Source organism: Macaca mulatta, chromosome 2, assembly GCF_049350105.2.
Source record: "Macaca mulatta isolate MMU2019108-1 chromosome 2, T2T-MMU8v2.0, whole genome shotgun sequence".
In the NCBI taxonomy this organism is placed as follows: domain Eukaryota; kingdom Metazoa; phylum Chordata; class Mammalia; order Primates; family Cercopithecidae; genus Macaca; species Macaca mulatta.
Genome location: NC_133407.1, coordinates 97,092,342 through 97,114,384, shown reverse-complemented (window position 1 = coordinate 97,114,384; position 22,043 = coordinate 97,092,342). Strand labels below are relative to the sequence as shown.

The 22,043-nt window shown below is 38.4% G+C and overlaps 1 protein-coding gene across 42 annotated transcripts in view; it reads right to left on the bottom strand.

Moving 5' to 3' along the window:
* Window positions 1-22,043, bottom strand: part of VPS8 (VPS8 subunit of CORVET complex) — a 388,385-nt gene that overhangs the window by 96,947 nt on the left and 269,395 nt on the right. For all 42 annotated transcript variants that reach the window (XR_013413738.1, XR_013413737.1, XR_013413739.1 and 39 more), the window contains one exon: window positions 5,082-5,229. Coding sequence is in view for 38 of the 42 variants with exons in the window: in XM_077991934.1 (XP_077848060.1) it covers window positions 5,082-5,229 (148 nt within the window). In the remaining 4 variants the exon portion in view is untranslated. The remainder of the gene's footprint in view (window positions 1-5,081; window positions 5,230-22,043) is intronic.

Genomic DNA, 22,043 nt, shown 5'->3' with positions numbered 1-22,043 from the left:
ACTTGACAATGTGATCTCTAAATTAATGTGGAATACTAGGAGATGTAGGACACTAAAAATAGCCAAACCATTTTAAAGAAAAAGAATAAAGAGGGAGGATTCTTTTTCCAAATAATAAATCTATTGAAAAGCTGTATTAATTAAAATATGTGGTATGGGTATAGGGAAGGACAATCAAAGGAAGAGAATGGAACCCACAAACAGAGTCATGTATATTTGGGAGTTTAGTATATGGCAGTATGGCATTAAAAACCAGTGAGGAATGGATAATAAAATGCCACATGAACCATTAGCCATCATGTGGAAGAAAAGATAAAAATCCTTCTTTTGATCAGCTTGCAAAAATTAACTCCAGATGGATTAAAAGCCTAAATGTAAGAAGCTAAACTATAAAATTTATATATATAAGAGAATATCCTTTATTCCATTAAAACAGGAAAGGAAACACACACACACACACACACACACACACACACACTTAAGACATAAATACTGGTAAACTAAAACAGAAGTCACTAAAAGCCAAGTTAAATGATGTGCCATAATAAATTGGAAGAAAGTATCTCCAGCACATAAAATTAGCAAAGGATTGGAGATTGGGAAATCAGAAAAAAACTTCTAGAACTCAGTAAGAGAACCACAGAAACTCAACAGAAAAAATTGGCAAATGACATGAATAAATAATTCAGAGAAAAGAAAATTCCAGTGGTCATCAAACATATGGAAAGATGTTTAGTGTCATGAGTAATCACTAATATCCACCATGGCAAAAATTAAGAAGACTAAAAATACTAGGCATCAGCAAGGATGTGAAAAATAGCAAATATCAGACACTGCTGATGAGAATAGAAACAATCTGTAAATCAACTTGGCAATATCAGTATAACTACACTACTTTGTTGTCTAAACAATTCCATTTCCAAGAATATTACTTAGACAAACCTCATATGGGCACACAAGATATATATAAGGATGTACACTGTAACGCTGTTTATAATAGCAAAAGATTGGAAACTATCTAAATGTTTACCAAGAGGGAAATAAATTGGCACATTCATTTGATAGATTACCATAAGATCATTAAGTGAATGAAGTAGATCTACATGTATAAATTTTTTTTTTTTTAATTTAGTAAAAGTGGCCAGATGCAGTGGCTCATGCCAGTAATCCCAGAACTTTGGGAGGCCAACGTGGGCGGATCACTTGAGGTCAGCAGTTGAAGACCAGCCTGGGCAACATGCTGAAATCCCATCTCTACTAAAAATACAAAAATCAGCACGGTGGCACGCGCCTATAATTTCAGCAACTTGGGAGGCTGAGGTAGGAGAATCACTTGAATCTGCGAGGTGGAGGTTGCAGTGAGCAGAGATCACGCCACTGCACTCCAGCCTAGATGACAGAGAGAGACTGTCTCAAAAAAAAAAAAAAATTGGTTTAAAAAAAGCAATTTATAATAAAATATCTACTGTATATTAATACAAATTTTAAAAACATATAAAACTAATATGTATTTTATAGATACATACACATATAGAAAAAATTCAAAACATAGATCAGAAGGATAAACACCAGTTTAGGATGGTGGAGCCCTTGGGGAGAGGGGGGAATAAGATAATGGGTGCTCTACTTTTAATATAAACCAACAAGAACAACAAGATAACAAAGATCTAAGGCCAGTATGGCAAAATGTTAACTGTAAAATTTGGTTGGTGGGTATATACATAGTTGATATTCAGCACATTTCTGTAAATCTGAAATATTTCATAATTAAACATTTTTTAAAAGTATGTGGGGGCAATTCAGGAGGTAGATGCAGAAAGTACAGGCAACTGTTTCAGGAGTGTTGTTAGGAAAGGAAAAGAGATACGTAATAGCTGAAAAATAAATGTTAAAAGGGAAACATACTAACCTGTTACAGAAAATAATGTGTGTGTCTGTACATTTTCATTTAGAAACAGGAGAAAACAAGGGAAGAGAATTAAGGCAATGAATATGCTAAAGTTACTGAATTGCTATTTAGTCTATTAAGTTTTATGGCACAACAGGACTATCTAACCATCTGTGTCTGCAAACAAGAGTTTGGTCTCCTTTCAATATTTTTACTGTGTTCCTTTTTCTATGCTTATTGAGTTGGTTAGAATTTCTATCATGCTGATCAATAACAATTTCTATAAAGCTGACTTTACTAAAATAAATGGAGAAGCAGTTTATCACAGCAATTAAGAGCATGCACTATAGAGTCAGACTATGTGGGTTCAATCTCAGGGGCTACCACTTAGTAGGTATAAACTTACACAGGTAACGTCATATGTGAGTCTCCCTTTTAATTATGTCTTTGACTTATGAATTATCATTATTTTACAGTGAACTGTGATCCTATTCTGATCCAGTCCTTTAAACCTTTGACGTATTTGACAGGCTTCTCAAAATCAAAGTTCAGATTCTAAAACTGAGTCTTTTTAACCTCAACCTAATATTGGGATGTGGCAGAGGGTCCCTGAGGCATACAAAAGAGAGATCATAAACCAGCTCATTTGATGTGCTAAATTATATGGGAAACACTGTCACATAAGAAATGATGTTTCTTTGAGTTGGATTTGTATATAGTGTTATTAATATGTGTTCCAAAATTCTGAGATTCCTAGAAATCTGGTTATGTCTTGGTATATGTTATCAGTCATATTTTGGGTTATTATGTTAAATTGTTGTAGGCCACAGAAAATAACCAAATATCTTTGACAACTATGCCTTTAATCACAGCCATTTTAAGTCATGTTGTCCACAGTTAATTACTTTATTTTGATGCTTTTTTTCTGAAATCTCCTTGCAAATTCTAAAGTGTTGCATCTTCAAGGAGGTCATGAAAAAGAGTGCAACAAACATTCTTGAATACAGGTTTCTGACAACTGTGACACCATATTACCACTGAATTGGGTAAAAATTTCCCAAACCCCAATGGAAAACGCAAACAAACCTGGCCTCATAACATGGCTAACCTGACATTAAGAAAAATAAGAATTAATTACAGTGGACTGAAATAATTTTTTATGACTTGTTTGAAACACTGCTGATACTTTTTATATGTTGCTTTCCAGAGTTAAGAAAACTTTTTTTTCTGGGGTGGGGGTTGCGGGGTTGGGGGGGCTATTCATAGCATTACAATAATTTGGTGAAGTATATTTTTGTGGCAAAATTAAAACATTTACTTTTTTCTATACCTGATCCTTCCCGAATTTGGAAACTGAATATTCATATTCTATGGCAACATAGTTATTTTCATGAGTTCAGTAAGAATTTGCTCTGTTTGTAGCAGAAAAATTGGAAACACGGGTTATATTACCAAGGCTTTGACTGGGATGTCATTATTTTTAGATATAACCAGACTGCTTTAAGAAACTAAGCTTAACTTTAAGGAGGCAATAAAGTCCTTGGAAAAACTGGTCTGGTCCCTTGTCAAGATGGCGTGCTTACAGGGTTCCTGGACTTGCAGTAAGTAAAGAACGTCACTTCCTGAGAAGCCCAGGAACTTCAGAATATTTGGGGGCCTCAAGAAAACAGTATACCTCGGTACTACAGGTAAAATCTGATGATGGCAAGCCCACGGCTTCGTTTCCCAGCCTGAAGATGAGAGATTTTTAAACGTCTACTGTGAGATTTCTTGTAAGTTTCAGCAGAGCAGATTTTTAAAAAGCCTAAATGGCCAATCACTACTCTTGTAGTACTTATATAAATAATCTTGTAGTACTTATATAAAAAATAGTATTATGTAAATAATAAATATAATGACACTAAACTTATTTTACAAGTCAATTGAACTTACTCTGATTATTTTTGGTAAAAATGGGGTAACTGGAGAAACAACTATTTCAGAAAAAAAAAACTACAGTAAACATTATGAGATTCTAACTACAGTTTTCGAGATTTTATTATTTACTTGCAATTTGACTATATCCTGAATTTTTAGTTTCCTCCAATATCTGACGAACTCTCCAAACTAATATTTGAACATTTTCTTCCATTTTTCTGACTTGGAATCACTGAAATTAAAACTGCTTTTCATGAAGCTCTGCACACTAAAGCTAGACAACTTGATATAAATTTTGGAGGAATCACCACAACAACTTATTTATGGACAGAAAGTTCTCTGGAACGCTGAAAGACAAGCTTAGAGACTGCTCCGAACATTAACTTTTGTTTCCTTTTGTTTCTATAGAAATGACTTTTATTAAATGCCTATGTGCCTATACCTGACTGACTTTGATGGAAACCCACTTACCACACCACCTCCTAAAGTGAGATGCAACTATTTAACTAAACTGACCTATTTTCACAACCAAGAGATTGTTTCAATAAGATATGGGACAATGTACCTGAATTCGTTCCGTTCCACTTGTTCCAATCTATGATTTTCTCCCCTCTGCCAATCTATTATGTCAAAATCACTAACCCAAATCTCTCCAGAGCTACTCACCTGGCTTTTAATATGTGAAACTTTCTAAAAGTAAAATTTCAAAGGGGGCACCGAACAAAACCAAAATACATTTCCCCCAAATACTGAGGATTGTTAAGTTAAAGACAATGAAAATGCAGAGGAATCCTTTGCCCCCGCCTCTATCTGCCTGATAGCAGGACATACATTCTTAACTAGAGATAGCACTTGCTTATTGGCCCAGAGAAGGTATCAGCAGGCACTGGAGGAATCAGGGAACACAGTTGACTATCTTCCTATACATGTTCCCACCTTTTACTAGGCTGGAACTGCTCTCTCCTGTCTTGTCATTATGTTAGATTTAAGGCTCTTTGTTAAAATGCTGTTTAAGCAAAGCCCCTAAGCCACTGCCTTGAGAAAGATACCTTTGAGCTGAGGTCTCTCCTATATGATGGGTATAGCACATATCAACAAACCTCTATTTGTTTTTCTTTTGTTAATATGACTTTCGTTTTCAGGAGAGTGTCTCAACTAAGAATTTATAAGGTTTAAAAAAGAAATTATATATTTTTTCCCCTTTTCTTTGATCATCTGACAAATGGAGAATGTTAAGAATAGTTTACTCTTGTCTCTTCTACCTTGTTCGTCTTACCTGAATAGTTTCTTCCAGACGGTAGCACTCAAGAACTTGCAGAGTCTCTATAACTTGGGTTGGGTTGAACTGACACAACAGCTCAATGAACTGCTCTGTGATAGAAGGAGATATTTGCAGTAATTCTTGATTTATATGAATACCTTCCCTAAAAATACAAAAGATAAGAGGATACTCAATTGTAGCATCATTTAATCACATCTACAATTAAAAGCTACCAGTAAAAAGCATACTACATTAAAACTAGGACTACCTGCTGGTCAGGGAAAAATACGAATTGAAAGTCTCAATGTTTTTTAGGTTACTTGGGCAAACTGTACATTACATAAGAGGCATTGTAAGTTGCAATATTACTCAGGTTATGATGAATAATTAAGGAAGTAACATTCAGTTGAAACTCTTCTAAATCATACCAAAAGTTGTATTTTACTCTAAAAGAAACAAGAGCCACCCAATTTAGTCCTAATAATTTTATCTCTAAGTAACTATATATAACTGTCTTGCAATCTCAGTAAGTGTTTCTTCTTTATGTTCTTCATAACACCAATCACACCACATTGCAATGACTTCTTTAATTATCTGTCTTCTCTAAAACACTATATATTCTGTGAGGGGTAGGTACCAGGTATCTTCTCAGTAATAAACTTTTTAAGCTAACCAATGTTTTGCACATAATGAGGACTAACTTTTTTGGTTATTGTTAAAACAAATAAAGGAGTAATACTAAAATACATAATATTTATGGGTTCATTTGCCTAGTATGCCAGCTACTCACATAGCCCACTATTCATAATGCCTATACAAAAGTTTTGGAAGTAGAGTATTAATTGCATTATGCTGGGCACTCAAGCACTCAACTACTGATGGCCAAAAGTAGCTACTTAGGAAATCAACTGTTCACTGGAGACCTAAGAATCATCCTCTCTCTAGCTTCAAAAGAAGTTAGTTCCTTCTGTGAGTCCTATCTTCTCTTCATAATTCTTCAAATAAAGCTCATTATTACATAAAGAACTGGAATAGGGTTAATAAGATACAACAATGATTGCTTGGAAAACTAGCCCAGTTCTGAAGAAAGGTTAAAGCACATGGTCTAAAGAAATGGTTTCCAGCTTTTCTCATATTGTGGCACACAGAAAATAAGATATTTGTATGGTCCACTGTAGTGAAGTAAGATTGCTTACAAGGGACTCTGGTTGTCCCAAGAGCTGAGACAGTCTCCAGGCACACTTGTAACCATGTACAGTACATCAATAGCCACAGGGTGGGACTCTCTGGACTCCAGAAAGAACAATTCGGATTTTATAATTATTCATAAGTGACGGTAAATTGTGCTTCTACTTTTACTAAGAAGCAGCTTGGGTTAAAGAAAAAGAGATTGTATTTAGACATAGGGCATTTTCCCTAATTTAAGAGCTTTGTGATACTCAGTCCTGACCAGATGTGGGTAAACGATAAACTAAGTAAATTCTGCTGCTTGGAACTTTCAATCCTTGCTGATGGGCTAATTCAGTATCTCCTCAAATTGCCTATAAACTCCAAAGAAAGAGTGTTCATTTTTTGTTTTTTTGTTTTGTTTTGTTTCTTGGTATCTTATGACTGCCTTTAATACAGACGTTTGTTCAGTTACTGGCTATTCCCTATGTATACCACCACCTTAGTTCTTACCAACAACTTGAAAATCATCTGTTTAAGTATCTGTGTCCCCAAACTACATTGTAAAGTCCATGGTATTGCATTCATAATTGTTTACCCATCATTAAGACATAATAAATAGTGCTCAGTAATCTGATGTAAATATATATTGAATTCAACTGAAAGGAATGGAGATAGGACATTGGACTGCCTTCAAACAGAGGAAAACATGTAGGGTCCAGCCCTACGGGGCTTAGCGGGTGTTCTCCCCGTGTGCGGAGAGGAGAGATTGTAATAAAGACACGAGACAAAGAGATAAAGGGAAAATAGCTGGGCCCAGGGGACCACTACCACCAAGACGCGGAGACTGGTAGTGGCCCCAAACGGCTGGGCGCGCTGATATTTACTGCGTACAAGACAAGCAGGGCAGGGTAAGGAGGATGAATCTTCTAAGTGATAAGGTGAAGCAAGTCACCTGATCATAGGACAGGGGGCCTTTCCCTTTCAGGTAGCCGCAGCAGAGAGAGAGAGGGCAGCATATGTCAGCACGCACTTATAAGAAAGATCAAAGACTTTCAGACTTTCACTATTTCTTCTACCGCTATCTACTACGAACTTCAAAGAGGAACCAGGAGTACGGGAGGAACATGAAAGTGGACAAGGAGAGTGACCACTGAAGCACAGCACCACAGGGAAGGGTTTAGGCCTCCGGATGACTGTGGGCAGGCCTGGATAATATCCCGCCTTCCACAAGAAGCTGGTGGAGCAGAGTGTTCCCTGACTCCTCCAAGGAAAGGAGACTCCCTTTCGCAGTCTGCTAAGTAATGTGTATCTTCCCAGACACTGGCGTTACCGCTTGACCAAGGAGCCCTCAAGCGGCCCTTATGTGGGCATGACAGAGGGCTCACCTCTTGCCTTCTAGGTCACTTCTCACAATGTCCCTTCAGCACCTGACCCTATACCCGCTGGTTATTCCTAGGTTATATTAGTAATGCAACAAAGAGTAATATTAAAAGCTAATGATTAATAATGTTTATAATAATGATTGATAATTGTCCATGATCCTCTCTATATCTAATTTGTATTATGACTATTCTTATTTTAACTATTTTCTTTATTACACTGAAACAGTTTGTGCCTTCAGTCTCTTGCCTCGGCACCTAGGTAATCTTTCCCCCACAAAAATGTAGAATAGAGGGCTGAAAATTACAGGGACTAGGGCTATAAAGTCAGAGATAGCTAGGAATCAATCCTATCAGAAAGTCCTACGTGGAGAAATTAGAAGTAGCACATGATAAATCTAGGGACACAGCAGTTCTCTATGTGGGAATATAATATTGTGATCTAATAAGCATACAGTTCCTAAAATCCTTAAGCTTTCCAAAGTGTTATCTTCTTACATGCTAGTGAGATGACTGAGGGCTGGGGGCTCCTGGATAGCCTCAGGATAAGGGCTGGTTGCCAGGGAAGCCAACCATGTGATTAGAGGGCTGGAACTTTCAGTCCTACCCCAACCCTGACACCTCCGGAGAGGGAAGAGGGGCTGAAGGTTGACTTGATCACCAATGGCCAACGATGTAATCAATCATGTCTACATAATAAAGCCTCCATAAAAACCCCAAGGACTAAGTTCAGGGAGTTTCTGGATCGCTGAACACGTGGAGGGTCCTGGAGGGCAGTGTGCGCCAAGAGGCCATGGAAGCTCCCTGGCCCTATGCATTTTTTCTATCTGGCTGTTCCTCTGTATCTGTTGTAATATCTTTTATTATAAACCAGTAAATGTAAGTAAAGTTTTCCCTGAATTGTGTGAGCTGCTCTAGCAAATTAATCGAACCCGGGGAGGAGGGTCAAGGGTATCCTGATTTAAAGTCCTAGTTGGTCAGAAGCACAGGCTACAGCCTGGGGCTTATGCTTGGTACCTGAAGTAGGGGCTATTTTTGTGGGACTAAACCTGTGGGAAGAGAAATAACAGGAAAATTCTAAGCCCTCCAACCAACTTAATGAAACTGAGATGGAGCGGGGGCCTCTCTTAGTGAGCTGCCACATACCTTCCCCTCCTTCAAGCATGAAAATAAAGAGAAATCTTGAATCTCTTCAAAGGAAATTCCAGGCATCTAGCTAGCCTTTAGAAGTAAATGAGCAACCTGATAACAAAGAAATAGCTTACAACAATAGCCACCCAAGTAGGTTAGAGCCACAAGATGTTTGATTCCCTGTAGAAATTAAAGATAACATCTTAACATATGTCCCTGAGTTGTTTTTCTGAAACCTGCACCACAACCAGATGGAAAATGCCAACCACTGTCAAGCAGAGCTCAGATAAGGGGGCCCCTGAGGACTGAGCCCTGACTTCTGTTGTTTGCTCTAGATTGCTTTCTGAAGGGTCTGAAGAAAGTCACACCCACAAGCCAAACCTTAATATTCCTTCTGCTGACCCCAAGTTCTTAGACAAAATTTTGTTTCCTTAACTAACTGCAAATCAAATAATCTCTGAATCCACCTATGCCATATAGAACCCCCACTTCAAGATATCCCACCTTTTTTGAGCCAAATCAATGTATCAAACCTCCATGTAGGGATTTGCAATTTGGCCTGTAATTTCTGCTTTCCTGAAATGTTCCCCTGCCTTTAAAAACTCTTCCTGTAAGCTATCAGGTATGTTTGGTCTTAAGCATGAGCTGCTGATTCTCCTTGCTTAGTGCCCTGCAAAGAAATGCCCTCCGTTCTCTCACTGCAAACCTCAGTGTGGGTGTTTGGCTTTACTGCACCAGGTAAGTGGACCCAGGTTCAGTTTGGTAACAGACCCCATCTTAAAAATTGAGTTCCCAGCCATGACAGAATGGCAAGTCAGACATGCCTCAGTATGCCCCTTCCTTATTAACCTTTAACCAGAATTATTTCCTAAGGAGTAAACAGAAACCAGCTCTGGAAAACAAAACACAGATGGCTCATTCTTTCATTGCCTTCAGCCAACTGTCTGAGGTTGTGACCAGACTCTTCCTCTACCTTTGCTGTTTCAATGTGACAGCTCACCAGTTACACAACACATCCTTTCCTAAACACTAACCACCACCTCCACAACTGTTTTGCTGAATGGCAGAGGACATGCAGTGAGGATTTTCGTGTCATCTGCTTCACCTTTCAACGTCAGAGGGCTGAAAACTGCCCCTTTGGATTGTGCTAATGCTGCCATATTTTGAACATGGGTCCCATGAAAAGGCGTGAAGCTCAATTGTGCATGTGCTTATTTCCCCTTTCATAAATATTCATGACTCTTCCTACAGGTTACTGAATATATATACTTAGCTACTCTACTCAGCATAAATCACTGTTCCCTTTACCCCTCCCTTAGACTGCTTGTTTTCAGCTTCTGCCAGAGGCTACACTTCCCAGCCTGTAGAATGGCCACCTTGCAGGCTGCAACCCTTTATGTGAAATAAAGCTCTCCTTTCAAAATTTATGAACCTTGTGATTCTTCAGTTGACAAGGATCTGACAGTAACTCCAGATACATAGTGTCAGAAATGAGTGAAATTATAGGCTACCCAGTTGGTGCCCACTAGAGAATTGCTTGATTGGTGTGTGGGGAAAAATTGCCACACATGTCACCAAAGCAGATTGGTCTATCTTATTATCAGAGGAATCAAGGCTGTGTCTCAAGAGAACACTATTAGGTAAAAGAAAATGGGAATGCTAACCAATGTTTCCCTACACTCAGATGAGCCAGTGTGCTTTCCAGATGTTTACGCCAAATTGTAGGTTGTATTTTATGCCAAATTGTTGGTATTTCATTTACATCAGACTTCTGTTAATATGTCTTATAAATGCAAGACTATGGAGCAAATTAAGACTAGACATAAGTATGAATAATAGTACTTAATTCTTTCCAGAAAATTTATTGACACAACCATTTACAAGAAACAAAGTTGTGAATATGCATCAAACCAAGCAAATCATCCAGATGAATAGATTTTGATGGATTCACTTGTGAGAGAAATAATGTGTCTGATGGGAAATGATCAGGCCACATCAATATAATCAAAACTTTAATAAATTAGCTGGAGCATTAATGAATTTACATCCATTTCTGACTTGTTTATCAGTCTTGCACATAAATTTGTTATATCCATTTCCCAAAGCTGTTAGTCTTCTATTAACTATCTGCTTTGCAATATACCCACTGCTTTGTCAGTTTTAGAAGAAAGCATGTATGTGCCTTGTGAAACACACATACAAACCCTGCCTACTACAGAATTCAGGTTGGAGAACATATCCACTCTTATTCAGATTGTGAAAATCATTTCAAACTATAACTCTGTAAACTGAACTATTTCTAGGGAAGACTAAAAATATCTATCAGTTTTGAAGAACATACATCAAATACTTTTTTTTTTAAGACAGTCTCACTCTGTCGTCCAGGCTGGAGTGAAGTGGTGTAATTTCAACTCACTGAAATCTCCGCCTCCTGGGCTCCAGTGATCTTCCCACCTCAGCCTCCTGAGTAGCTGTGACTATAGGCGTGGGGCACTATGCCTGGCAAATTTTTTATTTTTTTTGTAGAGATGGGGTCTCACCATGTTGCCCAGGCTGGTCTTGAACTCTTGGGCTCGAGTGATCCACCTGCCTCAGCCTCCTAAAGTGCTGGGATTACAGGTGTGAGCCAACATGTCTAGCCCACATTAAAATTATTCTAAAATTCAAATTCTGTAAATTAGTTCAACCATTGTGGAAGACAGTATGGCAATTCCTCAAGGAGCTAGAACCAGAAATACCATTTGACCCAGCAATTCCATTACAGGATATATACCCAAAGGAATATGAATCATTCTACTATAAAGACATGGGCACATGTATGTTTACTGCAGCACTATTTACAATAGCAAAGTCATGGAACCAACCCAAATGCCCATCAATGACAGAGTGGATAAAGAAAATGTGGTACATATATACCATGGAATACTATGCAGCCATAAAAAGGAATGAGATCATGTCCTTTGCAGGGTCATGGATGAAGCTGGAAGCCATTATCCTCAGCAAACTAACACAGGAACAGAAAACCAAACACCGGATGTTCTCCTTCATAAGAGGGAGTTGAATGATGAGAACACATGGACACAGGGAGGGGAAGGATACACACCAGGGCCTGTTGGAGGGTGGGGGGCGAGGGGAGGGAACTTAGAGGATGGGTCAATAGGTTCAGCAAACCACCATGGCACACGTATACTATGTAACAAACCTGCACGTTCTGCACATGTATCCCAGAACTTAAAGTAAAATAAAAATTTAAAAATATATAAAATTCAAATTTTGACTTCCTAATATTTGCTAAAGAAAATAAACATTGTATTGGAATTTTTTTAAAGGCTAGTCTAGTCCCACCCTCTCACTCTAAAAACTGTATCTAAATAGGCCAGTCTAGATTAATCTTCCATTTCTCTAAGGAAGAGGATTTCACAATCTCCTTCGTATATTGTTTTTACAATTTAGGTTCACTTTGGCTTAGCCTAAATCCTGTCTGCTTAAATTCTCTGCTCAATCCCATATGTCCAGTCCTTAGATGTGGTGGCCCCCTTTGGACTATCCAGCACCTTTTAGACTGAGAATGCAAATATATCACCCACAACAAGCTAGAGTAAAAAAAAAAAAAAAAAACTGCTGGGCATGGTCGCTCATGCCTATAATCCCAGCACTTTGGGAGGCTGAGGAGGGTGGATTACTTAAGGCCAGGAGTTTGAAACCAGCCTGGGCAACATGGTGAAACCCCATCTCTACTAAAAACACAAAAAATTAGTCGGGCATGGTGGTGCGTACCTGTAATCCCAGTTACTCGGGAGGCAAAGAGATAAGAATCACTTGAACCCGGGAGGTGGGGGTTGCAGCGAGCTGAAATCACGCCACTGCACTCCAGCCTGGGCAACAGAGTGAGACACTCTGTCTCAATTAAAAAACAACAGCAGCAGCAGCAGCAATAAACAACAGTTTAAAAAAACCTATTTTCCCTATAGTTGTAATTCAAATCACAAGGCCTCTAAGCTGAACTTTTAGTTTTCCATACACATTCCGAGTTAAAAATGCCAAATGTAATCCTGTGCCAACTAAGCAAAACGTAAGTGAATGTTCCAATCTGCCTGAAAAATACATTAAATGTGATTATTACAGGTAGCAACTACAATATCCATAAAATCTGTATGAAATTGTAATATACAAACACAATGGTCTCTACAAACTTGACAAGCATTGAGACAGAAACTTTCCTCTGGCAAGAAAGAAATCCAGTGCATCTTTGATTTCTTTGCTCCCTATCATGACCGCCACCATCCCCAGAGCTAACAGTATTTCTATGTATAGGAAGAGCCACAATCCATCGTAAACTTTTAAGAGGCACAGAACAAAGCAGGCGAGCTCATCATTTGCCTGATAGCAAAGATTCTGACACATCAAATTAATGAAACAGCAGATCTAAGATAGTTGGCTTGAGGGGATTTGGTCACTTTCCACTTTCCTGGTTTGACTAATAATTAAATGCCAAAATGTAATCTTTCAAATCTTTTTTTTTTTTTTTTTAGACAGAATCTCACTGTTGACCAGGCTGGAGTGCAGTGGCATGATCATGGCTCACTGCAGCCTTGACCTCCCCGGCTTAAGCAATTCTCTCACCTCAGCCCCCCAAGTAGCTGGGACTACACGTGTGCACCACCACACCCTGCTAATTCTTATAGAGATAGGGTTTCACTGTGTTGCCCAGACTGGTCCTGAACTCCTCGGCTCAAGCAATCTGCCCATCTCAGCCTCCTAAAGTGCTGAGATTACAGGTGTGAGCCACCTCACCCAGCCTAATCTTTCAAATTTTAATAAAATGTGTTATTTCTCTGATAGTCATGAGAAGAAAGTATATGTTGTTCTCCTACATAGGAAGGAAAAATGAACTTTATAAGCTAACAGAAAAAAAGCCTAATGATTTCAGGGACAGAAAGAATAATTTAGCTCTATAACCACATCAGGTATAAATGTTATTTGAATCATTCTAATTCTATACAGGCTGGGATGTCGTCTTTTCAGACTACTTTAAGAAACTAAGGTTAACCTGAAGGGGCCATTAAAGCCCTTAGAAGAACTGGCCTGGTGCCGTGTCTACGTGGTTCCCAGCCTTGCAGTAAGTAAAGAATGTCACTTTCTGACAGGCCTAGGAACCTCAGAATATTCTGGGGACTCCAAGCAAAAATGAATTCACCCAAGCACTACAGGTAAAATCTGATTAATATGCTGGCCACTGATTTACTATTGGTAAAGTCCACGGCTTGACTTCCTACCCTGAAGAGGCCTTTTTGTTTTTTGGAGACAGGGTCTCCCTCTGTCATCCAGGCTATAGTGCAATGGCAGTGGCGCCATCACAGCTCACTGTTAACTTCAAACTCCTTAGCTCAAGCAATCCCTCTGCCTCAGCCTCCTGAATAGCTGGGATTACAGGTGTGACTACTATGCCTGGCTAATTTTTCATTTTTATTTTTTTTTAGATACAGGGTCTCACTATGTTACCCGGGCTTGTCTTGAATTCCTGGCCTGCAGAACCTTTTAAAGGTATAATCTAAGGTTTCTTATAATAAATTCCAACAAAGCAGATTAAAAAAAAAAAAAGAGCCTATATAGTCAATCACTATTCTTGTTGCACTTTATGCAAATGATCAGGCCAAGTATAATAAGGCTAAAACTGGTTTTTATAATTAAATTAGTGTAATTACTGTAAATAAGAATGGCAGTAATTATAAAGAAAAAACTTATGTTTCAGAAGAAAACTATAGCACATCTGTTATTAGATTCTAGACCTGTCTACTGTTTTTGAGTTTTTTTATGACCCGGACTAAATCCTGAATTTTTAGTTTCCTCCAATATCTGACTATGACTCCCAGACTAACGTTTCTAATTTTTCTCCTACCTTTCTGACTTGAAATCATTAAAAGTTTAAAGTGTGCTTTCCCTGAAGCCCTGTAAGCTAAAGTTATACAACTTGATATAAACTTCAAAGAAATCATACAACTTATTTATGAAAAAAAGTTCATTGAAACTTTGATGCAAACAGCAATCCAGAAAAGTCTGTCAGAATTACCAGTTTACTTTTACTCCAACTGTAGATATTTTGAAAACAAATATAAAAATCTTCTCAACTGACTGCTCCAGAATTAAACTGGCTAATAGACTGCTCCAAACATTAACCTTTGTGTTTCTTTTGGTTCCACAGACATGCCTCTTGCTAAATATGTTTGTCTATACCACAGAGTTAATTTTGATTAAAAACAAAACAAAACAAACCTGCCCATAACATCACCTCCTGAAATAAGATACAACTGATCAACTGAACAGAGTAATTCTCAGGACTAAAAGACTGTTTCAATAAGATATGGGACAATGTACCCAAATTTGTTCCTTTCCATTTGTTTTAATCTATGATTTTATCTCCTCTGCCAAACTCTTATGTCAAAACCTCTAACCTAAATCTCTCCAGAGCTACCCACCTGGCTTTTAATATGTGAAACTTTCTGAAAGTAAAGTTTCAAAGGGGGCACCGAACAATCAAAATACATCTCCCAAAAATACTGAGGATTGTTAAAGACAATGAAAATGCAGGGGAACCCTCTGCCCCCACCTCTATCTGCCTGATGGCAGGACACACATTCTTTACTGGAGACAGCACTTGCTTATTGGCCCAGAGAAGGCACCAGCAGATACCAGCAGAATCTGGGAACAGATTTTACTATCTCTCCACACGTTTCCACCTTTTACTAGGCTGGAACTGCTCTTTCCTGTCTTGTCACTATGTAAGATTTAAGGCTTTTTGTTAAAATACTGTTTAAGCAAAGCCCCTAAGTCACTGCCTTGAGAGAGATACTTTTGAACTGAGGCCTGTCCCACATGATGGGTACATCACACATTAGTAAGCTTCTATTTGTTTTTCTTTTGTTAATCTGAGTTTTGTTTTCAGTAAAGTGTCTAAACTAAGAACTCAAAAAGGAAAAAATAAAATGTTTTTTTTTCCCTAAAATGACTTTGCAGCTCTTACTACATATAAGTAAACTGCTCTCAAGAAAACAATGCGGATGAAGAGGAAGGAACAGGTATGTGAAGGGAAGAATGAAAATATGAACAAATAGTTCAGCACTGCTCAGGAATAGAGGAGAGAACAGATATGGGAAGATGGAAGAAAACGCGGCTGGCCACGCGGGCCTGAATCCTTTTGTACCAAGAAGGGCCCTGTATACAAGGAAAACTGGATTTCACCTTAGGTAATGGGAACTGAAAAAGCTTTAAGAAAGTGGTAGAGAACATTATCATTATCTGCCTGTTCAAAAGGGAAAAGGAAGCCAGGCTGGTTATGAAAGTGCCACCGCAAAGAAGATGATGGTAAGAGAAATCTAGCATGGCTGACTCTGTCTTGTGACAAGCCTCATAGGCTGGCTGTCCTCGCTCATTCCTGGGCACAGGCCAAGCTAACCATGAGTGGAATTTAGTTTACAGTTTAACTTTGAAGCAAGGATGGTAACAGTCCCCCTAAAACTAACCCCCTCCTTGCTCAGGGACCAAAACCACCTTTGTAAAACAAATGAAAGACTACAAGATTGGGATTATCGGAAGAGCCTGAATTCTGCTAAAATATAGGTGTAGCTAAATGATAGCCAGCCGTTGTAACCTAGTTTGCCTTTCTATAATCCCTTGCTGCTCAAGGCGTCATATGGCCAGATATCATAAGATTTGTGACTTCCCCAACTGCTCCTATAGATAACACCACTATTGTAGAACCTAAAATTGGTCTTTGGAGATGTTTTCAGACTTTTGCATTCTGGCCATCTTCTGTCTCTAACCAGACTTGGAACTCATGACTAAAGCGGTCCTGTGGCCCCCACCAAGAGGCAGACTCAACACATAAGGACCATTTTCCACACTACGATGATTTCATCTCCAACCAGTCAGCAGTGCCCATTCCCTAGCTCCTTGCCCACCAAATTATCCATAAAAGCCCTAGCCTCTGAGTTCTCCAGGAAACTGACTTAAGTAATAAGTTATTACACCAGCCCTCCCATGTGGCTATCTGTGTTAATTAATCTCTTTCTCTATTGTAATATTATGGTCTCAGTGAATTGGTTTTTCTGCGTAGCAGGAAGAAACTGTTGGGAGATTACAGTTGGGAAACCAGCAAAAGAAACCAGAGGAGGGATGCTGAGTGCCTAAACTAGGGCAGTGGGGGTAAAGACAAGAGGAAAAATCACATAAGAGATAGAGAAGAGGTAGAGTTTACAGATTTTGGTAACTGTTTCTGTGTGGTGTGGTGACAAGGTGGAGTGGGAATGGATAAAGGAAACTGAAAACTTGATCATCACTCTCAGGATTTTATTTAAGATACTTATACCTAATTACCTGTTTTGGCCTATCTTCCTCCATTAGAATGTAAATTCTCTGAAGGCAGGGCCCTGTCTTATTTATCGTTTTATCTCCCATGCCTGTCAAGTGCTTGGTATGCTGTAGTTACTCAGGAAATTGCTACATAAAATAAACAAGTTTATGATATTAATTGTTAAGAGAGAAAATAAAAGAGAAGAGGTTTAGGTTGGAAAAAGTGAGTATAAATAATTTCATTATAGGTAAGTACAGATTAAAGGAATAAAGAAATATATATATGTAATAAATATATATACAATAAACATATATATACATAGAGAGAGAGAGAGAGAGGAGCTGACTGGTGATTAGGAGGTGATGATGTGTTACAATTTAAAAGGCTGAATTTGAGTTGCTGGCAAAATACTAACCAAAGATATAAGATCTAGGGGTAAGCCAGGCCAAATTAACAATCACCTTGGCCACTGTAGGCACTCACTGAAGTAGGTATTTTTTTTTTAACATGTCAAAGTTCATGAACATATATAATCTTCTAATATATATAATCTTCTAATTTTGTATTTTAACTTTGAAATACGCTATTTCATTACTGAGTGTCAATATCTTAAAATGTCCCTTCAAAAATATCCACAGAAACACTGACAGATTCAGCTAAAATCCAATGCATAACCATTTTCATAATCTATATTTTGCTCCTGGGCAAAGTTACTCATTTTCTTAACAATGTTCAATTTTTATTTTACTTTGATTAAAGACTTTCAGATACAATGTAACACATGTGTTTTTTTCCTTCAAGAAAATCATGCTATATGTTTCAGAGGCCTTCAGAACATTGTTAACAAAGGCTAAGTCAACATTACCAGGAAAATCATACTGAGGAAAATATTCAGAATATAAATATACTTGCACATTCTCTTTATTCCTTATGCAGCTCACGGCCTCACAAAAACACATGTCCTTTTGTATTATCCTTTAAGCAATCCCCACTGCATAAGGAACCTGCAGCTGGGTGTAAGCACATCAGGAGAACTCCTGTGAGAATTCATGGCCAGCAGGAATGCACCCAGGGGGTGGGGGTAGAGTGGAGCTTTATGTAGCAGCTGTCCCAAAAGAAATAATTGGAAGAGGATGCAAATCCTCTCTCCCAAGCTGTTGGCCTTAATTCAGGCAAGTAATTTGCTTCTGGAGGATTAACCCCCTCTCCCCCTAAAACTATCTAATCTTTATATGTACAGATGCCACCAATATCCTTGCAGGTCAATTAATTCGACTGAGGAAACTATTTACATAACAAAGATAATAGAAAGACACCGGGTAAAGACAGAGAAATATACACATGAATTCAACTGGATGACCTATTCTTTTAATAATGCTGTTGACAAAATAAAAGCTACTCCCTCAAAAAACAACCTGATACACGTAAATGTTTGTGTGTGTGTGCACGTGTGTGTATTTTTAGTAGAGATGGGGTTTCACCATGTCGGCCAGGTGGGTCTTGAACTCCTGACCTCAGGTGATCCGCCTGCCTCGGCCTCCCAAAGTGCGGGGATTACAGGCATGAGCTAGCACGCCTGGCCATACATGTAAATGTTAAATTAAATATGCATAAACTATACATACAAGAATAAGAATCCTATTAACTCAGGTGTTGGGAGCAAGAGCAAAAAAAGCAACACTCTGAGATGATACATACACACCAGCAGTCCTCATCCCAAAGTAACTGTTTTCTTTCATAATGCTGCTTTAGGAGTTTCATGGGGGAAAAAAACTGGAGGTTAAAAATATCTATTGCTTAAAAATAACAAAAAGAGAAGAAACAAAGGCAAAAATAATTCACGTTTGGCTGTCAGGTAAACTGCTAGCCGGGGCCAGTCTACCTGTTCTCGATGTTGTTTTGACCCTATATCCATATTCCATACTCCCTCAGTTTTCCCAGTACCTGAAAAGAGTCTAATCCTTTAGGTTAGTTAACAAGCACAGTCACTAAAAAACAGGCTAAAATGTAATGAGAAGTTAGTCAATCAGAGACTAATATAAACCAATCCGTGCACTCTGCTTTCTTCTTACCCTTGAGGTCAACTGTATTAGGAAAAGGTGTTGAGTTTTTTCCCCATCTTTTATATGCTTCATTATATTCATGTTATTTATATATTCCTCATTGTAAAAGGGGCCATACAATACAGAAATTGACAAAGCAACTAGAAAACAGTTTTGATGGGGAAATGGAGGAAGGTAATTTGGATTTTTTACATCTATAAAGAACACTCTATACCTGAGTGTGCTTATAATGCAAAGAGCTTGAAGAAGTGTGTGTACCCCGCACCCCTGGAAAGAAGGGAACAGAATGGGGTGGAGGCAGGGTTCAAAGGATACCAAAAACAAACTTTATACAAATCAAAACTTTGTTTAAGAACCGCTCTCAAAGCAAGAAAGGGAAAACTTCTTCTTTTTTCCTTACTCCCTCGGCACTCAACCTTCTTAACCTACTTTCTCTCCCTCAATCCAGAACTCAGTATGTTACTAGTATTATATGTTTATTTACATTGTGGGTTAAAGAGGCTTGTATGGGTTAGCTTGAGATACCATCATTTAAAATGTTCTTTATATAAAAATGATTGAAATGCCAAACATCAAATTCAAAAATAAGTTGAGAGCATAATCTAAATCAATGTCTGCCTCCTATGGAAGACATAAAGTAAGAGGATAAAATATGATGAATCCAAGAATTGGGGCTCTCGAAGCAGAACACTCGGTCTTTGATATTTTGGAGGCAGATCAATACAAAAGTGAGCTCTTTTTAAAGGCAGAGCTAAGGTAAGCTGGTTACTTCAAGGCTCTTAATTTCTGGTAGGCAAAAGTAAAGCTAGAAATTTGGCTGTGAGAGTGAGATCATTCCTGGTCATGTCACTTTTTGGGGAAGGGGAAAGGAAGGCCTGTGAGCGCACTGCCTCTTTTCAAGGTTGGTAACAAAAGACCTTGCGCCTGAATTGATATGACAGGAAAGGAATAATGTGTGAGAGGTAATTATCCTGGTTACGGTTAGCTTAGGGAAATAAAATATACCTGTTTCTCAAGTAAAATAATTTGCGGTTTACTGGTGAACAAAACAACTTTCACAGCACGCGTAAAGGGTCTTACCTAACTAACATCTTTCAAATCTAGATATAGGTAACAATGGAGCAAGACAGTCCACCTTTGATACTTGTGATATGTCTTTTTTTTGTACTATTTATTTTAAATAGTGACTGCAATACCAAAGCAGGTATATTATTTGTATTTGCTTTTTATTAAAAAAGGATTGAAATGCCAAACATCAAATTCAAAAAGTTTAGAGCATAATCTACATCAATGCCTGCTGCCTATATAAGACATAAAGTAAGAGGATAAAATATGATGAATTTAAGAACTGGGATTCTCAAAGCAGAACACTAGATCTTTGACACAGATATTTACATTACCTAATACAGTTTTTTTTTTTTTTTTTTTGAGACGGAGTCTCGCTCTGTCGCCCAGGCTGGAGTGCAGTGGCTGGATCTCAGCTCACTGCAAGCTCCGCCTCCCGGGTTTACGCCATTCTCCTGCCTCAGCCTCCCGAGTAGCTGGGACTACAGGCGCCCACCACCTCGCCTGGCTAGTTTTTTGTATTTTTTAATAGAGACGGGGTTTCACTGTGTTAGCCAGGATGGTCTCGATCTCCTGACCTCATGATCCGCCCGTCTCGGCCTCCCAAAGTGCTGGGATTACAGGCTTGAGCCACCGTGCCCGGCCCTGTTTTTTTTTTTCTTTAATAAAAAATAAAAATATTTGGTCACTATCACTTTCCACGCTTCATTTGAGAAAATGCCAAGTTCAAAGCTGACCTTCCCCTGTCCTTCCTGCTTGAGTCTCTCCAGGTAGGATGGCAGAGGAAAAGGGCTTGATTAAAATAAATTAACCTAAGGGCAGAGCAGTGAATGGATCTAACACAGAGAAAAGTATGGGGGAGGAAAAGAGGGAACTGTGTCACAGAAAAAGAGGTGGACAGGTTCTCAGGCTCTAGAGAAAGGACTGAGAAGTGGGACTGGCGTTTCCTTCTCCTCCTCTGAGCTCCGTGCTCTGCCCTACTTTCATGTCTCCCCTTCCCAGCTCTCCTCACCTCTTCCCACGTTCCTTCCTTCCCTTCCACTCCCAACTCCAATTCTAAAATCTTTCCATCAGTTAATTCTGGGAGTAGAAAAGGGCCCAAACTGACTCTGAGGGAAATACACATGATTAATAGGAATTTTTTTAAAAAAAGGATGTCTAGCCTCAGTAATAATCTGAGGACAGAGAATTAAAACACAGATACTTTGAAAAGGTGTTGAACACAAGTGGGGGGGGGGTTGTAATCAGTCTGCTTTTAGTAAACATCTACACATACACATTTGTTTGACTAAATTTAAATGTACACACAGCCTATTCAAGATTCAAATGGTTGAGCTTTCAAAAAAATTTTACAATCAACAAAATTACTGGTATTTTGGCATTTTAAAACAGCACAGAATACAGAAATAACCAAAACTGATATTACAACTGCTAAAGTAAGTAAATAGTTGTTTTTAATGGCCAGCATACATTATAATGAAACCTAAAGTTTGCATGTTTGATATGAAAGCTATGTCATCTTGGAAAAATACATGTAAACCATGCTTAACTCTAGGTGTGCATCAAAATATTCCAGCTCCCAGTGATTCCGTGGGTTGGGCCAAGGCATCTGAATTTTTAAAAGCTTCGTAGGTGATTCTGATGCACACTACTGGTCAAAAGTAACTATCTTAGAGGATATTAAATATTACTGTCCTCAACTCCCAATGTACTCTATGTAGTTGCAGCAAAACTTTAAAACCTCATATGCAGAACTGCTCTGCCTACAAATCCATTATTAATTAATTTCATCATCTCCTTGAGTTTGCTTTTATTTGAT